The following is an 18,285-nucleotide window of genomic DNA, read 5'->3' as shown; positions in this document are numbered from 1 at the left end:
CTCGCTCTGCCTGCTGTGCTAATTGAAGTGTGTAATGGACATGCAGACCTTGAAGTGTTCTGTAAAGCATGTTTGGACACAGAACCAACTTAGTATTTCCATTAATGCTGTGGATTCTGCACAGAGGTCATTTTGCAAAGCAAGGACTCAATTTCCTTGTTCTCAATTTTTATTGAGGACTAAGAGGAAAAATCACAAATTGACTTAAAATAAAAATTCTTCTTAAGGCTTTTCAGATGTTATTAATGATATATGACTCTCTAGCAGAACTGACTACTCTATGGCTTCTACTCAGGAATTATGGGAACAAACGACCACGAGAGTAACAAAGATTATTGTGGCTATTTATAGCCACAAAGATTCATTTTTTCTTATTCTTATTGTTGTTTTTGTTGTTGTTATTGTTATTATTAGTGTGTGTGTGTGTAACATGAATGTATAGGTACCTGTGGAGACTAGTAGAGGGCACTTGATCCCTCTGACCTGAAATTGAAGGATGTTGTGAGGCTCCTTGTGTAAATGCTTATAATCAAACTCAGATCCTCTGGAAGAGCACAATGTGCTCATAATTCATGACCCATCTCTTTGTTCCTCGCACTCAGATATTCATTTTTAAATGTAGATAAACTGAGACTCAAAAAGGTTGAGTAATACATACAAGTTAAAATATAAAAGTAAGTGGCAGAACCAGTGTTGTTTGACCTAAACATGTCTAAATACAAGATGTATCATTACCCACATATACCCATACAGGAGATAAGGACAGAAATACATGAGAATTTTCCTCTAAAAGCCCTTCTCTCCCAATGGCCTCTTGATAGTACTGAACAACACCTAGAGTCTTATATACCCTGAAAACTGCCTTCAGAATTAGAGGTGAAAAAGTAGCTCACAATTCAAAGGATAATTCACCATTAGCAGACTTCCCTAAAAGGAACTTAGAAGACGATTCATAGCTCCAGGAAAATGACAATGTTTAGCCATTCAAACCTTCAAGAAAGAATGAAGATCACTAGAAATTGCAAGTGATCGATAGAGAGCCAATTTCCATACACCAAACTCTAAATTACACAACTAATTTATAGTAAAGCAAGTAAAACTTTATTAATATTTAGATAAAAGCTTTGTTTACAATGAAGTTTCAGAATGCATGTAGATGTAATATGTAAAATAACCACAGAATAAAGACAGCATGTGAATAAATTGTCCTATGGGCTATAAGATTTTACATATATACCCTGGAACATAAATGCTTTCTTGCTGTCATTTTATGGGAAAGGGTTGATGACCCTGACCTAGAATAACTACTTAAGCTAATAATGAGGGGTAAAAATCAAAAGTCAACAGGTAACTTAAGATATAATTTACAGACAGAAGGCAATGAACAAAACATAGCAAGCATAAGACAGTGGACCTAGCAATTAGATTAATAGAAATGGACCAAAGACTCTAATAAAAAGGCAGAGGTTGGAAGACCAAGAAGCAAGATCCCACTAGAATATGTTCAAGTTAAATAACAAGACCAGCTGGGCTGAAAGAAAACTGGTAAGAAGAACACATAGGGCAAGCTGCAAGCCTGTGACAGCTAGCAAGATGGATGTTCACAATAGACAAAGCCATTTCCAAAACAATATTACTGGAAGAAAACATAGTCAAAATTGGACAAAGTTATAATGGATTTTCATGAAGGAACATTAGAAATCAGTAAAGGGGGAAAAGAGGGGCAGACAACATCAAAGAAGTCTTTACATACCCGGCATCGATTGAAAGGATGCTTTCTTTGAAAACTTGCTAATGTATGAAATGTTATAATTTTCATGACTTAGGTAATTAAATGCAGCCTTCCAGGCTCCATGACCCCACAAAGCCATTGAATCATGGTTTCTCTGATTTTTGACTTTTGGATCATATCTACAGGTGGGTGGGAAGAGTGTTGGGCCATAGACAATAAATTTCCTGGTTGTCAGGATTATTAAAGTACTATGTGTATTGTTGGACTCCTTTAATATTTGTTTTGACAATTCTGACAATCTGGGTCCTTGGGGATAAGACAGACCAGTGATAGAGCATGCAGTTAGGCCCTCAGAAGGAGAAGGACTAAGAGAGGGGGGGGGTTGAGAAGGGTGATATCACAGATGTTATTAGTTTCTTCATTTCAAGGGTGACTAGAATATGCTCCAGATAGCCAACCTATTAAAGCAAGATTATGCTGCTTTTCTGAACACACAAGAAAAAGGTATCCGATCTCTAATATGCCTGTGTTATAGAGTGTTGCCTATTTTTGATACTACCTAAAGGACTGGAGACTGCAAGACTACTCTGAAAGATAATGTGACTCTTTGGAGCTTATTTAAGCTTTCCCAATGAAATGTTTCCTGCTTCCCTAAAATTTCATTTCACTTAAGATGGAATCAATGTGGGCAAAGATTTTGTAAGCCTCAAAAGTTATCATAAACTCATCATTTTCTGTCCAAGGTGTGGCATCTTTTAAGGCAACTTTACCCTTCCAGGAGTCCACAGCACTTGCATGCTGTCAGACAGTTGCAAATGATCCTAGTACCTTTCACCGGATTAAGGAGATGTACCGCTTGTCTAAGCAGAAGATGAAAATAAAATTCTAAGAAAGGTCAACAATATACATAATGAGTAATTCTACTTCTGTGAGTCTTTTTCTTTTAAAATTAAAGGAACACAGTTGAGCTCAGCCTGGCCTACAATACAGCGAAGCAGTCAGAATCCACAGGAGCATTGCTAACCCTGACCTTAATGACTAAAACATGACAACTATGGAGACACACAGGGTGCTCTCTGAGAACGCCTTTGGCTAATGCACAAGGGTGAACACACCTCTTTTTTCAGGACAGTCATTTACTGTCTTTCAAATTTCTGGTATCTTAGATTTGACTGCTGTCAAGTACATTGCTATAATGAAAGACAACAGGCAGGGGGCAGCAGATTTCAAACAGGAGCAAGCCAACATTGTCCTAGGTGACAACCACCACCAGCCGAAACCTGTCCTGACCTTTTCTGACTCCTCAACTGTAATCCATTGAAAATTTCAAATTATTTAGATTTAATTCATAAGATGTATTTATATAACAAATCAAAGTGTCACATTATGATTCAGAATGAAAGCAATTAAAATACTTATATGTGTAAGCTGAGTGCTCATTTGTGTAATTACCATAAGTGAAGATTTGTATATGCATTTTTCAATATTTCTCTATTCTTTCATGATGACAGCCACAGAAATTATTGATGCCCAGAGGAAACTATGTGCAATCCTGGTAAGATGTTAGATGGTAGGAAAAAAATGTCTAGCGCTATAAAATACTGAAAATTCTTACAGTAGTATAACGAGAGAGCAAGATGTGCGTGACTCTGCACCACACAAGAGAAAACAGTACCCGAGGTGAGTTAGGATGAAGCTAGGAGAGAGGTTCTGGAAGCTTCTTTATGCTTTTGTCACGTCCCATTACAGTTACGCATCACATCAATTCGTTTTGAGAGGAGTTTTAGAGAAACGTTCATCGTGATGAGGGTGAAGTAGAGTTGCACTTGTCATATCAGCTCAAATATTAATAACAATTACACACTAAAGACAAAAACTTACCGGTTCTCCTTGAACTCCCCTCTCCCCAGGGCTTCCAGCCTTACCCTACACATGATAGAGAAAAAATGCTTAGATCATACATTTTAGCCCTTCTCAAACAGCACAGGGAGAACGCCAGGATGTTCGTGCTTAAGAAGATGACGTGGTTTGCTACTCACAGGGAGACCAGGAAGCCCTCTTTTTCCTTGGTTTCCTTTTTCACCCTAACAAAATATCAATATCACATGGATTGGTCAGAATTTGAGCCATGGTCTTACATGGTACCATATAGAAAACAAGGCCACAGCTCAGTATTAAAAAGAAACCATGGCTGGTATGTATTAAAAACTAGGCATAAGGAAATACATCAATATTTAGATATACAGGGCATAATGGCTCTGCCACATTTAACACATGAAATGGAGAATCTGCAAGTACCTTGGCACCATGTCCACCTTGATCCCCTGCGAGGCCGTCTGGTCCTCTGGGTCCCTACAGGCAGAAGGAAAATATCCCATTGTTAATTTGAAATGTTCCTCTTAAAAACAAATAATAATCAAGTCCACGTTTTAAAGGGTTTATGCCACAGAGTAAGTTTGATGAGTACAGAATTAGCTATAAGAGTTGCAGAGGTGTTTCTAACCTATGTTGATTATTTTCTTTCTTTCTTTCTCTTTTTTCCTCAGTAGTCCTGAGGGATTTATTCTTAAAACGACTCTAAGTTAACTTAAAAGGGCCTCGATTGTCTGCCTAGGCAGTCTTCTTAAGTTTCATTATTTTGGAATTGTTCTTCTCTCTCTGTATTTTTAGAAAATGAATGTTCAGGACACCATACTTGCTATGTGCCAACTGGACAGCAGTTACTGGAAGATGGCAGGGGCTCAGAACAGGTACAGTAAGGCACTTGGGGGAAAACCTTCTCAATATCTACCTAAGAGTTACCTGCAGAGAAGAGCGAGCTGCTCTCATACAGCGATAGGTCTCGCTTTCTAAAGCATACATTTATCCAAGGCCTTTGGAACAGACTTAAATGCTAAACCCTCTACATGGACACCTTCTGTAGAAAAGAGATTTTATAGAAAGAGTAAATAGTTCAAGGGAGAGGTGGTTGTGCAAAGGACCAAGAGGAGAAGTCCACAGGGAGGCAGACCTGGCACATTTGTCCCAGGAACAGAGAAGCCACTTGGATGTGTGAGGTCAGCCCTGTGGGTTATGAGTAGAAGCAGACAGAGGGACTGCATGAGGAAGAGTGAAGAGAGGAGACTCAGCTTGACCAGCTGTTGGCTGCATGCAGGGAAGTGCTAAGAAAACAAAGCTGGGACTCACATTTAAATAAGTGGGTGATGGGTAAGCAGAAGGTTTCTATACACAGCCATTACACAACCTTGAGACCCTGTCAAGTGCTGAGGTGAAGGGGCTCCTGTGTTAGCTCCAGTGCCGAGGTCCAGAATTCTGTTCTCAAAGCTGTTGGCTATAACAGGCCTCTCCAGGATGGATGCCTGGCTGAAGTGTGTTCCCAGGCACACTCAAGGGTTTGGAGGGAGCGCTAATACCCCATGAGGATCCATGAAGGTCTCCCCATTAAAGTGACATGCACATAAAATATTTGTATAACGTTTTGCATTAAAACACATTTATGCAAGACTGTTTCACAGTGATTATTGTTGCCGCTATTGTTATTATCCTGGTGGTAAATCAGGCCTCTAGCAGGCAGTTCACCATTGAACTTCTGCTGGCCTTTTTTTAAAAAATTTATCATTTATTTACTTATTTATTTATTTTACATTTACTATGTCATTTACCAGGAGATATTTATTTCTATGCTCCCAGTGATAAAGATAACCATGTATAGTATAAAAATAAAAGTCTAAATCAGGAGACACATTAAGGTCAAGGCAGAAGTCACCATGTGAGGGTCTGAGAGCCTTGTTCTAAGGACAGCTGGTATGGTCTGTGCTTCAGGCAAGAGTGAGCTAATGAGCTAGAGGCATAGCCTGGCTGCCTAGCAGGTTTCCCTCTGGTGGCAGACATAACCCACACTGCTGATGAGACTCCTAGGACAAAATAACTTCAGGACAAGGCCTAAGAGAATTAGACACTCAGTGCTACAATAGGCATGCAATTTGGCACAATATTTTAAAAGTAACAGCTCGAAAATATCTCCCGGATCTCTCGTTTTCTGGTAAAAGCATGCTGCATACACAGAATACCCAGACCTTTTTCTATGCTGTTAGGAATGTCAAAGCTGAGAGAGGGTCCTTAAAGCCAGAGTTGAATACCTCTAGTCCATTGAAGAAAAACATAGTGCAGATTTGAAACATCGGTAAATACATTAAAGAGTTAGCCAGACCCATGAGTGAGCAATTTGTGACATAATGCATTGGGTGTCAGGCTACAGGCCTTCTATTTCATATAAATACTAAACTAAAAGAAGAAACCTATAACCAACTAAAACGTTAACATGCACTGCATGCTTGGCTTTCTTAGGAAGGCTGTTCTGAGAACCCTGAGCCCATTTCTATGGCCTCTTTGGTAGTTTACAACAGGCTGAGCGCCCACGAGTGAAGGAAATAGCTGTATCCTCAGGACAGATGGACTCGGTGTATTTATATGTTCTCGAAGCCAGGTCTGGATCTTGGTATGACCCCTGTTAACTTTCAACTCACTCACATGCCTAACTCATGACGCCAAGCAGTTTGTTTTTTTCTGACCCTTGTTTTACTCAGCCGGAACCAAGTGATCCACTGAACCAAATCAACACTGTCAGGGCTCTTGAGGACAGAGAGGTGCCTACTGAAAACATTTAACAGAGCAAAGGAGAAAACTCTATCACTTGGGATACTTGAGCCTAGCACCAATCCTAAATACAAATGTTACCAATGGCACTCTACCTTAAAATGATACGCAGCCCCCCTCCCCCGAAGGGACCAACTTGCAGAGTGTTTATCACTATTTAGGTGTCACTGTTGGAGAGAAAACCCTAAACTGTTGTGTATTTCTAACATAGCTATTCCTCTACCCCATCCAGGTCTTAAATAACAATGGTCTCCCAGTTCCTCTAACATAGTTATTCCTCTACCCCATCCCGGTCTTAAATAGCAATGGTCTCCCAGTTCCAAACTTGCCAGCTGCCTGCTTCTCTCCACCAATGCCCTAGAGAAAGAGGGTGGAATTTAAAGAGAGCTTGTGATCAAGGACTTAATTCCTGTCCACGTGTGTAGGTGAGCCTGCTTCGCTCATATCATTTCTCCTGTCGGGCAGCTGGGCACAGGGGGAAACACTGGCAGGTGTCAAAGGGTCTTTTTTATCAGTAACCCTCAAAGTGTCAGCTTGTATGTGAACGGCAATGGCTCAGGCTGTGTTGACTCCTTGTGATAACTCCCATCAGGACAAGCCTCCATCACCTGGGATAGAGTAGTACATCTGTCACTTTATACCATCTATATAAAAGAAAGGGTTTTATGAATTGCATGAAGTAGTTTTAGTATATTAAATAACTTCTCTTTATCTAACTGTTCTCCAGCTAAACATACCAGCTAGAAAAAGATTAAGATGTTTAATGTTTAGGACATTTAATGTTATAAATAGAAAAGGTATTTATATAATAATTTATTTATCACTACCTTTTAATATTTGTTACTCTTTGCAGTTATGTAAACTATAAAATCGTCCAGCTACAGGTTAGAAAAATTCTCATGATACTATTATGTTTGCCTCTGTAGATGTTGGTATTGTGGCCTGCTTTAATTTTCCTTCCCCTAGGTAGATTTTAGTATTCTATACTATTTCCCAGTTTTAAGACCATAAGTTACAAAATTGGAAAGTATACCATGGCATGAAACCTGGAGGGTAGTTGACATAGGATCCTCTGGGTTATTAGTTAAGTGTTATATAATCTGTAAGAAATCAGCTTAGGTGGATATACTGTGGGTTGTCAGTAGGCAGAATCTCTCGGGAATGATCCTACCTACCATTCATGGTATTGTATGACCATTTGAGAACAGTATAAATCCTAGGCCAAATAGGAAAAGTGAATAAGTACCAGACTGCTCTATGTGGGCTCAGAATGTATGTGCCTCAGAGCAGAGTTTCCCTTCAGGGTCCTGTCACACCGAGTAGTGACAGGTGTGCCAGAGAAGTGATTCCCTTAGCCTTTGTGATTGCACTAGAATATGGACCCAAAGTCTTGGAGCCAGACACCTTTCCAGCTTACCTCAATAGGCCAGATCACCAGCATGTGCGCGTGCGAGTGTGTGTGTGTGTGTGTGTGTGTGTATGTGTGTGTGTGTGTGTGTCCATTTAATGTCTGTGGAGGCCATAAGAGATCATCAGATCTCCTGGAGCTGGAGCTTCAGGCAGTTGTGAGCTACTTGACATAGGGCTGGCAACACGTCTCTAGTTCTCATGACTGAGCAGTAACAAATAAGCTATCTTTACAGCCACATTCAGTTAAATTATTTTTGTACAAAGTCTACCAATAATAATATCCTCCTAGTGACAAAAAACACCCTCTTGCCCTAACAAAGTTTCCTTTTGTAGAAAGTTCTGAGTGACATAGTTTAAAATCGCGCGGCACCATTTGAAGAGAGTCTGGAAACCGTAACTGGAAAATGATGGAAAGGCTTGGAGATGTGAGAGCTGAGGGCAATGTGACACGTCAGGAAAGCAGGAAGCTACGCGTGGTCCCAGTGAAGTTAGAAAACTGCAGAGCTCGCAAGAGGATTTATGAGATCATTCAAGTGGTTCGGCATGTACCACGGTTAGGGACATGGATTTGCTCAGTGACATGGAGAGTCACTGAGACCTAAATCACTTAAATAACAAAAGGTTGGGGTGAGTATTTTTTTAGTCCACCTGCCACAAGCTGTTGTGCTTCCTCACTGTGACTCATACTAGACTCAATAAACATGTCTGAGCTCACCAAGGATGGAGTCCTGGCCAGCAGGAAGCAGCAAACAAGACTCAGAGCACAGACCCCTTCTCTCTTAGGTTTAAATTTACTTGTGCTAAGATGAATCAACTATCACTGATGTTTGCATACAGGCCATCTGAAAGCCAGGAAGGAAAATAGTTTTTCATAAAATGAATAATAATAAAGACAAAGGTCTCTCCTCAACCCTCACCTAGCACACAGAACGTGAAATCAAAGCTGTTCTGTGACTGGGAGCCCACAGGACTCTCTCCCAATTTTACAACTGGGAGGCTGCAGTGCTTTCGTCTTTATTGTTTTTTCAACTTTGAAAGTCTTTGTTAGTTGGAGACCATGTTTTAGGATTAAAAAAGAGTCTCCAGTAGCTCTAAAACTTAAGGCAAGTGAAGGGCAGTGCCTGAAATGCCACCCTTAAAAGAAAGCACACGTTCAGATGAGGAAAATATTGCTTAGTATTCCATGTGGCATCAGACAGACATTGGCTTTGTAGTAAGATATGTCAAGGCCTGAATACAGATTGAGATGCTTCTCTGTCTCTAAGGATCATATTCCTTGGGCTCTGGTTATAATACCATGGTTATAATATCTATGATACCGTGCCATGTCTTTTTACAGTGGCTCTGAGTATCAAACACGACAATATACATAAAGTATATGTGACAGGCATGTAAGTGGTGGCCTGATGCCACCATTTATAAAAAAGTGTTAATGTTTAAGAGACAACTTAGTAGATAAATATTCTTTTTAACCTTTTTCTGCATATTAATTATTAAGTAATAATGACTAAAATGCCTTTGATTATTCATCATTAGTTATGTAACTATAATACATAGTTATATTAGTTGTACTATTAGTTATATTTCAATTGCTATAGGTAGTTCATCTAACAGAATAAAAACAGCAAAATCCAACATGTGAGTATGACTGTAGACCGTGCAGAGTTGGCTCTGTCGAACCCATCACTATGAGGTGACGTCTTTGGGGTTAACATACTTTTTGGTATACTTACTCTTTGTCCTTTAGGACCAGGACTCCCCGGTGCGCCTCTTGCCCCAACAAGACCCTACATGTTGGAAATTTAAAAACTCAGACATCATATTTATAACATTGATATTAGAACAGTATCCGTACTTTCTTATGTGACATTTATTGTAATTGATGGATTTTTAAAAATGAAATTTAATTATCTTCCTACAAATACATTTTGATGAATTAATACCATGTGTTGTTTCCTTACAAATATATTTTAATTAATCAATACCATGTGTCCCTCCCCAGTGTTCTGCTTTCAAAATATTTCACTCTTTGGACAAATGCCTTTTATGGGTGAAATGAACTGGAAGAGTTTAATATTCACTAGACAAATAGTGTTCAGGAGGAATGCACAAGGGAAATGAGGAAGAAGAGATCCTCTTAGCCAGTTAAACCAGTCTAATATTCATGGTCCATCAAAGAAGCAATCGCTATTACTGTTACATTTTTTGCTATTATTAAATAGATCTGTTATAACCCCACATATGAAATTTGTATATTTTCTGAACCCATGAATAATAATATCGAAAGTGATTTTAAATTAATGTATCAAAATGGAAATTAGGTTGCTACTTTAAAGTCAAGTTTAATGTTGTATTACAGTGTCCTATAAAGAATTAATAGAGTATAGCACAAAGTTATGGCTACATAAATAAATGTATACAAGGCAATTCTTGATAATATGATCATTTAGACAAACAATAAAGTAGGTCCCTCAGTAGGGCATGTGATCTTCACAGACTTGTGTCTTTGATCAGGTTTACAATACCAGACATGAATGTCCTCCTGATGGGAGACCTCAACTACAGTCAGAAAGCAGTTGGTTCCCCTAAAACCACGATACTACTATTGCACTGGTGGGTACAGCTTGCCTGGGAGGTTGGCAATACATTGTGCAAAGCCTAGACTTGGTTAAGACCTTCGATTCTTTTCTCCATCAGCAACCCACACAACACCTTCAAACATTATGAAAGCAAGCCAGCAAGGACTTTCTGGTCAATTTGAGATTGATGTTCCAGGTCCTTCAGCCAAAGTGTGTGTTGCCTTCAGCTCCCAGATCTTTCCTTTTTGTCACTGTGAGTAATGACAGTGGCAATATCCTGTGTTGTTTCAGTGCCTTTGGGACCCCCCTGACCACACACTCAGAGAGAGGTATTCTGATCCTGGCACCGAGATTTTAATTTAACAACCCCTGTCTTCTCTTTAGTTATAAACTTTATATAGATAAAAATGGGCTAAGTTTTAGGGTCTCAAGTTAACTCATTCTTTCCTGTGAGTGAAGAGATGGACAACTATGCTCTGGCCTCTTTTGTTTTAGAAGTCAACAGTATGTATATGAATATACTAGAAAATCAGCTTCCTTTATAGAGTGGAAGCATCATGAGACATAATACAAACAATTTCTGTGAAGAGAAATTCTGCAGAATTCTCTGAGAGAGGCTGAACTGCATCAGGTTCATGTCTACAATAACTGTCAAACCATGACAAGAGAGTGCTTTCTCTGTAGGGGCAAGATTTAATTATCTTTCTGAAAACAACAGAGGGAATGTATTCAAAAGCTCCAGTGTACTTACCAAAGGCACATTTCCAATGAATTTTAACTATTTGCTTGAAAGTATTTGCAAAACTTAAGAAAAACATTTTAAAATAACTCCTTGTGTTTTGTTAGTTCCTTGGGTCTCAGCTGTATTTTGGTTACTGATTCTATTTTCTTACAAAAGGAGGATTAATTTTTTTTTCTTTTTGGTTTAGGCTAGAGAACTGAAATTGGTTACTATACATAGTAGGGGTAAGGAGACTCAAGATACCAAGAAATATTTCAGAACGTTCATGTGGTTTGGGAGAGAAGCAAATTCCATTATCTTATACATAGTCAATTTAAATGAGACTCAAAAAGATGGCACAACAAAGTGATGAATTTAAATTAAAGTGGACGTTCAAGACAGGACCACAAGTCTGCTCTATACTTACAGGTAATCCAAGTGGGCCCACGGGTCCTGGAGCCCCAGGAGGACCTGGGTAGCCCTATAATTAAAATGAAATATAAAACATATAATTAATCATTTTCCTTTAAGAAAAAAATAAAAACACAGTGAACCACAAATGGTAGCAAAAACAACAGTTCGACAAGATTGCCCTTTTCTACCTAAGATACATGAAGCCACAGGAAACGGTGTATAGTAGATCACAGAAACTAAAGATGTGTTTCCATAGAAGCTGTGTGTCAGTTATTTGGTCGTGGCTTTAAAAAGAAAGTCACTAGGTGGCACCATGTGTTACAATACCTCACAATCACCTTCATTTCCTCTTTCTGTAGGTGATGACATCTTATGTGTGGACTATGCTCTGTGATGATACACATTACGACTTAGGAAGTTTTCAAAGATGTTGGGAAATCCCATGTTTAAGGAAGGTAGATGCGATCAATCCATCAGCTTTTAGAAAGAACATATAGAGTATGGTACTAACACTAATTCTGAAGATGTCTTAGCAAGGAAAGACTCTTGAATTCAGTTGGTTTATGAATAAGTTAGGTTCACTACATGCCCCCACTAGAAATTGCTAAAATAATCTTGTGATGCTCTTCTCATAATACAGAAATTAAAAATAAAGAGTGAAAGGTGGAATGAGCTTGTAGATAGTGTTACATGACACCATTATTCTATATTTTCCGAAAGGGGATGTTCTAAAACTGATAGTGGTCAAAAGGCCGACCTCACGGTCAAAAGGCCTACCTCATGGCCAAAAACTGGTTTATTACTGGAGAGTAGTTGAGAACATATGTAATATAAACTTTATTTGCACAAGAACATGCAGATTTTCAGTTGAATTTTCTTTTTAATTTAGTGTGGCTCATGCATCATCATATAATTATTCTCCCAAAACTATAGGATAGTTTTTACTAAGACAGTTATTTTTATGCTTTTTCCTGGGTTTGGTACCACAGAACATCCATTCTAGGATATAAAACAGCTAAAAATAGTTCATTTGAAATCTATTATAAAAAAATATTTTCACTTAAATACTAGTCAGTGTGAGTCTACCCCCAGAACACCTTAGCTTTCTTATTAGGTGTGTTGGAAACAAAGTTTTCATATCCTTGAATTCTTACCATGACACCTTTTTCCCCCTGGGGACCAAGAGGGCCTGGACTTCCACGTTCTCCCTTGTGAAACAATAAGGAGAGAAGGCAACACTGAGTCATGTTAGTGATGGATGAGCTAAGGCTACAGAGGGAAACCGCCATAACCATAGCTTACACGCACACCCTATCTTCACCATTAACAACCCTCAAACATATAGAGCTTGCATTTTAATCCCACAGCTGCAAATCTCCTAAAACAATGAAGTTCTCTTGTTCACAGTCTTATTGAGGTGAAGATAGAAATTATGGATAAATAAGATCTTCCAAAAAGCATATAGCTTGCTAAAGTTTTATAAATGAGATTTCTAACAAGTTGCTACAAGAGACTCCAAGGTAGAAAATTCCTGAAAATATCAAGCAAATTGAAAGAAGAGGTAATCTTTAGAAAAATGGACGAAATTATTTCTTTGGACTGTGGGCCTCAGAGAAGAGCCACAGATCTCATTCTGGAGGGTCGTAAGAATCAAGCCTTCAACAGAAATTTAAGAGTAATGTAATCACGTTAAAATTCCTCAATATTGTCTAAGTATTGGCTCATTGAATTATAACCAAATAATTGAACATTTCTGTAGTTATATTAAAAATAAATTAAGCATATATTAAGAATTTGTATTCCATTATGAAGTTAAAGTTATATTCTGCTTTCAAGTAACTATTTATTTGTTATTAGCAGGGATGAAATAATTAGAAAGAAAGTTGAATTGTAAACTCTGTAGAACTTTTTTTCACTCCAGGGAGGGAGGAAATCAAGAAGGAGTAGAGATGTGTGTGGCCGTTTTCTAAGAGGGTGGACATTACTAGAGTCCAACAGTTTGTCCATGAATAGAAGTCTGGGATGGAAGAGAGTAAACTGGATCAGGTCAGCAATGAGACTGAATATAGCACAGGTATTTAATAAATGAGTTGTGGGAAAGAAAAGAATAAACTGGACACTTATTCTTCTAATTCAAAATTGCTTCCAAAGAGATTTGAAGGGAGAATTACATAATGTTTTTTTTTTCTGCTTCTGCACTGGTTACTTCACATTTGCTTTTCAGATTAAATCTTCATAACCAGAAGGGTATCCTACCCTCTAAAAGTTAGAAGCAAACATGTAACCAGCCATATGTCAACATATTTAAGAGATTCACTAGAGGTAATATGTTATACTTTTGAATAATTTTTTTTACCAGCACAGATTAATTGTACAGAGTAATAATTTTCATTGTTCCATTTTCAAAGTGCACCTAGCACACCTCGATCATGTGCACGCACTCTCTTATTGTTTCTGTGTCTCCTCCTCCTCCTTCTGTAACCCTAATGGTCTCCTTTTTATGCTTACTAAATTCCACATGTGAGAGAAATCATGAAATGGTTTCCTTTCAAGCCTGGCTTATTTCCCTTAACATCATGATCTCCATTTCCAGCAATTACTTACAATGGTATATAACTTCATTATTTTTTATGTCTATTTGGGGCTCTAAATGTCTCTTGGATGCACATATCTTTCCCTACATTTGGAATATTTTTCTGCACAGCTTCAACAAGTAGATTTCTTTTAGCTTTAGTTCACAGATGCGTTCTTTTTCTACATTCAGAATTCTTATTGTTCATCTCATGATCATGTCCCAGAGTTCCTGAAAGTCATGGTCATGACTGCTCTGTCTCTCTTTTTCTTTCTTTCCTTATTTTTTATGTCTGAATGTAATCATCCCTTAACTGTATTATCAATCTGTGAAAACCTTTTTTCTACTTAAATTAATTTAATTGTAACATTGTCCACAGTTTAGAATTTTGATTTATGGTGCCTTTCATTTCCCAAATTCCTGCCTTTTCCCCCTCAGAATCTGTTTATTTACTAAATTTCTCATTTTTCTTACTAAATTTCTTCTCCAAATCTCGATTTGACTTTCTTATCCCATTTGTCTGTTTGACTCCTCTTTGAGGTCACTGTTCCTTTTTTTAAAGTAAACTGTTGAATTCTTTGCTTAGTCTTTCAGCCCCTTCATTATTTTTGGACTCGGTTATTGAGGGCTTGTTAACTTTGGTGGGAGTCATATTGCCTTGCTTCTCCGTTTTTCTTGTGTTTCTATGTAAATATTTTTGCATTTGTTGGGATATCCCTTCTGGTTTTATGTGAAAGTGTTCTTAGGGGGAGATTTTATCTTGAGCTCTCAATCTCCATCTCTTCTCAAAGGAGAGGGAACAGACCACAACACAACAATTAAAAAACAAATCAGATATTTAAACACACACACACACACACACACACATACACACACACACACACACACACACACACACACACACACACACACACACACACACAAACTCAACTAGAAATATAAACTACATTCTCTTAAGGAGAGAAAAGAAAGAAGCTAAGTTACTTAGGCTCCACGTCCTGACACCATTGCTGATGCTACAGTGTGCTTACAGACAGGAGCCTAGCATGGCTGCCCTCGTAAAGCCCCAACAAACAGCTGACTGAACTACTTAAACCCAACCATTGGACTGAAGTCTGGAACCCTTGGGGTTGAATTAGGGAAAGGCTGCAAGAATTTGAGGAGGAGGGTGACCCCATAGGAAGACCAGCAGTTTCAATTAACCCGGACCCCTGAGATTTCTCAGACACTGAGCCACCAACCAGGCATCATGCATGAGCTGGTCTGAGGCCCCTCACACATAGGTAGCAGAGTACTGCCTGGTCTGGCCTCAGTGAGAGAAGATGCACCTAACCCTCAAGAGACTTGAGGCCCCAGGGAGAGGTGAGGTCTGGTGGGGTGTTGGAAGCATGTGTGTGGGGGCATCCTCTTGGAGAAAGGGGAAGAGGAATGGGATGAGGAACTGTCGGAGGGCAGAATGGGAGGTGGATAACAACTGGACTGTAAAAAAAAAATGATTAAAGATAATAAAGAATAAGATGAGAATTGAAAAGCTTTTCAAGCTAAAAGTATTAATGGTTAATGAAATGTAATAAAATGATAGGGAGGTGGGGAAAAAAGAGAACAATCATCATTGGAAAGAGGAAAATGTGCATGTTGACAGCAGAAGAAAACGTGATCTGAGTAAACACAATAAAAGAAATACAGGGCAAAGCAAACATTCCGAGAGAAAGCAAGACCAATCAGTGTCTCATCCTTGCTGAGAGGTGAGTATGAAGATGCTCTGCTCTCTCCTAGACTCATCCTTGGTATCGGGAACAGGAGGGTACTGGGTACTGTGCTTTCTGTAGTCCAACAGATTAGACCATGGAAGGCTGAGACAGCCTCACTGGGCTTTGTCCCTGGGCTTGATGGCTACTGGGACTGCCGCTGGGCTGAGTACTGCCAGCATACAGGCTCAGCAATACAAGAAAGTAGAAACCTCCGTCAGGTTGTTGCTGCCATATGAGTCTGTCGGCCACCAGGTTGGATGGTCCCTCATGGCAAGGATCTCCATTCTTGCAACCACGAGTATGGGAAATGCCCAAGCAGCTGCTGTGTTTTCTTGGACTCTGATGTTTTGTTGTAGATGAATGGACACCCAGAAAAGTGATTACTGTCTCTAATCCTCCACCCTCTAGTCCCCTATTAGGGTGACAAGTGTCCTTTGATCAATCACCATAAAAGGCCATATGGAAGATTAAAATTAGTCTGCAGTTCTTAATACAAAACAAAATAACAAAATGGGTTACCTTTTCTCCAATGCTTCCGGTTACCCCTACTTCTCCAGGTAAACCAACAGGTCCCTTGTAAGGAAAGAAATGACAGAAAATATGTATCCATTATATTGCTCTTATAGTATCCTGGATTTAAATCACCTATAAGTACTGTTTATATCTACGTCATCTTAATTTTATTTGGAGGCAAATTCTTTGTAGAATAAGTACATAGCCCATGACTTCATGTTAGAATGAATTCATTCATTAAAAGTCAAAAATACCTAAATCAAATCTTAATGCATAACAGATACTTTGTTGGCTGACTATGTAGTCTTTGAACTTATACACTAATAAACAACAGGATGTTATAAAATATTTACAACTTCCACATCTACTTGTTGGGGATATGTTAACATAAAATTTTTGCGACTACCTTCTTTGAAAGTATTTTAATGCCCATTTGTGTTCATTTATTTGTTCACTTATATGAGGACTTGATGTCTATTCTGAGTGGTACTGGGTGCTGAGGTAAGGCACATTCAGGCTCTGTCCTGATGTTATAGTTAGCTCCAGCTGACAATTTGACCCACCCCACAATCTCTTGGGCTGAGGAAACTTCAGTTGAGGAATTACCTCAATCAGCCTGGACTACAGGCATGCCAGTGGGAGCATTTTCTTAGCTTAGATGTAGGAGGATGGGTGGGCCTGGGTTGTATAAGAAAGTAAGCTGAGCAAGCCCAAACATCCAAGCCAGTAAGCAGTGTTTCTCTATGGTTACTGCTCCAAGCTCCTGCCTTGGCTTCCCTTGGTGGTGGGACTAAAACCTGTATATTACATAAACTCTATCCTTCCAACTTGCTTTTGGTCACGCTTTCATCACTGTAACAAATCAAGCTAGAAACACTTGGCAGATCAAAACATCTAGTAACACAAAAGGGAAACCATTAATAGTTACAGGTATGATCTAAGCTCGTGAAGGAAGTAACCGTGATGATAGAGGATGAAAGACAAGGCATTTTAGCAAAGAGAGTCTGGGGAAGGCTGAAGCCAGACAATTTGTATCCTAAGTAGGAAGAGGCCAGCCAGCAGAATGAAGAAGGAAGACTGGGATTTGAGCCAGTATGCAGACCGAATAAGGGGCACAGTTGTAAGGACAGAAGGAAGAAAGCTACCAGCAATGGCGTTCTAAAGGAACATGACTTGGGTTCTCTCTGAGTTTGTATTTGTGTATATTTATTATTTCTTTTTTTTGTAATAGATATAAGGAGCAAAAAAAAAATTACTAGAACAGGAACACATTGCAGTTCTTTCTTACATTGTAAGGGAGTAGTGACTTTTGACCTTTACTTAAGGACGCATGAACTGTTTTCAATATCTCCCAGGTATGAATCCTGATTAGATAACTTTTTATATAATATATATTTACATATATAAAGCTGTAAATCATGATCATGGGTGATTGAGAAGAATATAACTTAATATATAGTTTGATTTTTATCCACAGGTTCACAGTCATATCTGTATCAGTAGCTGATTGGTTATCACATGATCTTGAATACAATAACATGTATTAGGTATTTTGTGTGCGAGTGTGTCTATGTGTGAGTGTGAGTGTGTCTCTGTGTGTGTGTGTGTATGTGATTTTATCATCAAAATCACTAACTTTGGTAGTGTGATCAGGATCTCCTTTTACAGATGAGCTAGCTAAGTTAAGAAGAGGTGTTTAAATGGTATCGGTAAGCTTAGGCACCAAGAACTTAAATGTGACTATTCTAATAGTCATGCACTGTATTTATTGAACACTTTATTCTTGCATTTTTCAATGATGTGCTTTTTAAAATCTTTTCTATTTGGATCTTTATTCCATCTTTCTGGAGTCTCATCAGCACAAGACATAAGAGGAGCCTGGAATTATGTTTCTGTCCACATAGTGCCTCAGCCACCTCTCTCTCTCTCTCTCTCTC

The 18,285-nt window shown here is 38.7% G+C and overlaps 1 protein-coding gene across 5 annotated transcripts in view; it reads right to left on the bottom strand.

Annotated features, from left to right (window-relative positions):
• Positions 1 to 18,285, bottom strand: part of Col24a1 (collagen type XXIV alpha 1 chain) — a 264,470-nt gene that overhangs the window by 105,260 nt on the left and 140,925 nt on the right. For all 5 annotated transcript variants that reach the window (XM_031375746.1, XM_031375747.1, XM_031375745.1 and 2 more), the window contains 7 exons: positions 16,355 to 16,408; positions 12,667 to 12,720; positions 11,526 to 11,579; positions 9,532 to 9,585; positions 4,031 to 4,084; positions 3,772 to 3,816; positions 3,614 to 3,658 (listed from right to left, as the gene is read on the bottom strand). In XM_031375746.1, coding sequence (XP_031231606.1) covers positions 3,614 to 3,658; positions 3,772 to 3,816; positions 4,031 to 4,084; positions 9,532 to 9,585; positions 11,526 to 11,579; positions 12,667 to 12,720; positions 16,355 to 16,408 — 360 coding nt within the window. The remainder of the gene's footprint in view (positions 1 to 3,613; positions 3,659 to 3,771; positions 3,817 to 4,030; positions 4,085 to 9,531; positions 9,586 to 11,525; positions 11,580 to 12,666; positions 12,721 to 16,354; positions 16,409 to 18,285) is intronic.

The sequence above is a fragment of the Mastomys coucha genome, unplaced genomic scaffold, assembly GCF_008632895.1.
Source record: "Mastomys coucha isolate ucsf_1 unplaced genomic scaffold, UCSF_Mcou_1 pScaffold16, whole genome shotgun sequence".
In the NCBI taxonomy this organism is placed as follows: domain Eukaryota; kingdom Metazoa; phylum Chordata; class Mammalia; order Rodentia; family Muridae; genus Mastomys; species Mastomys coucha.
Note: the sequence above shows the minus strand (reverse complement) of the source record. Positions and strands in the feature narration are given on the sequence as shown.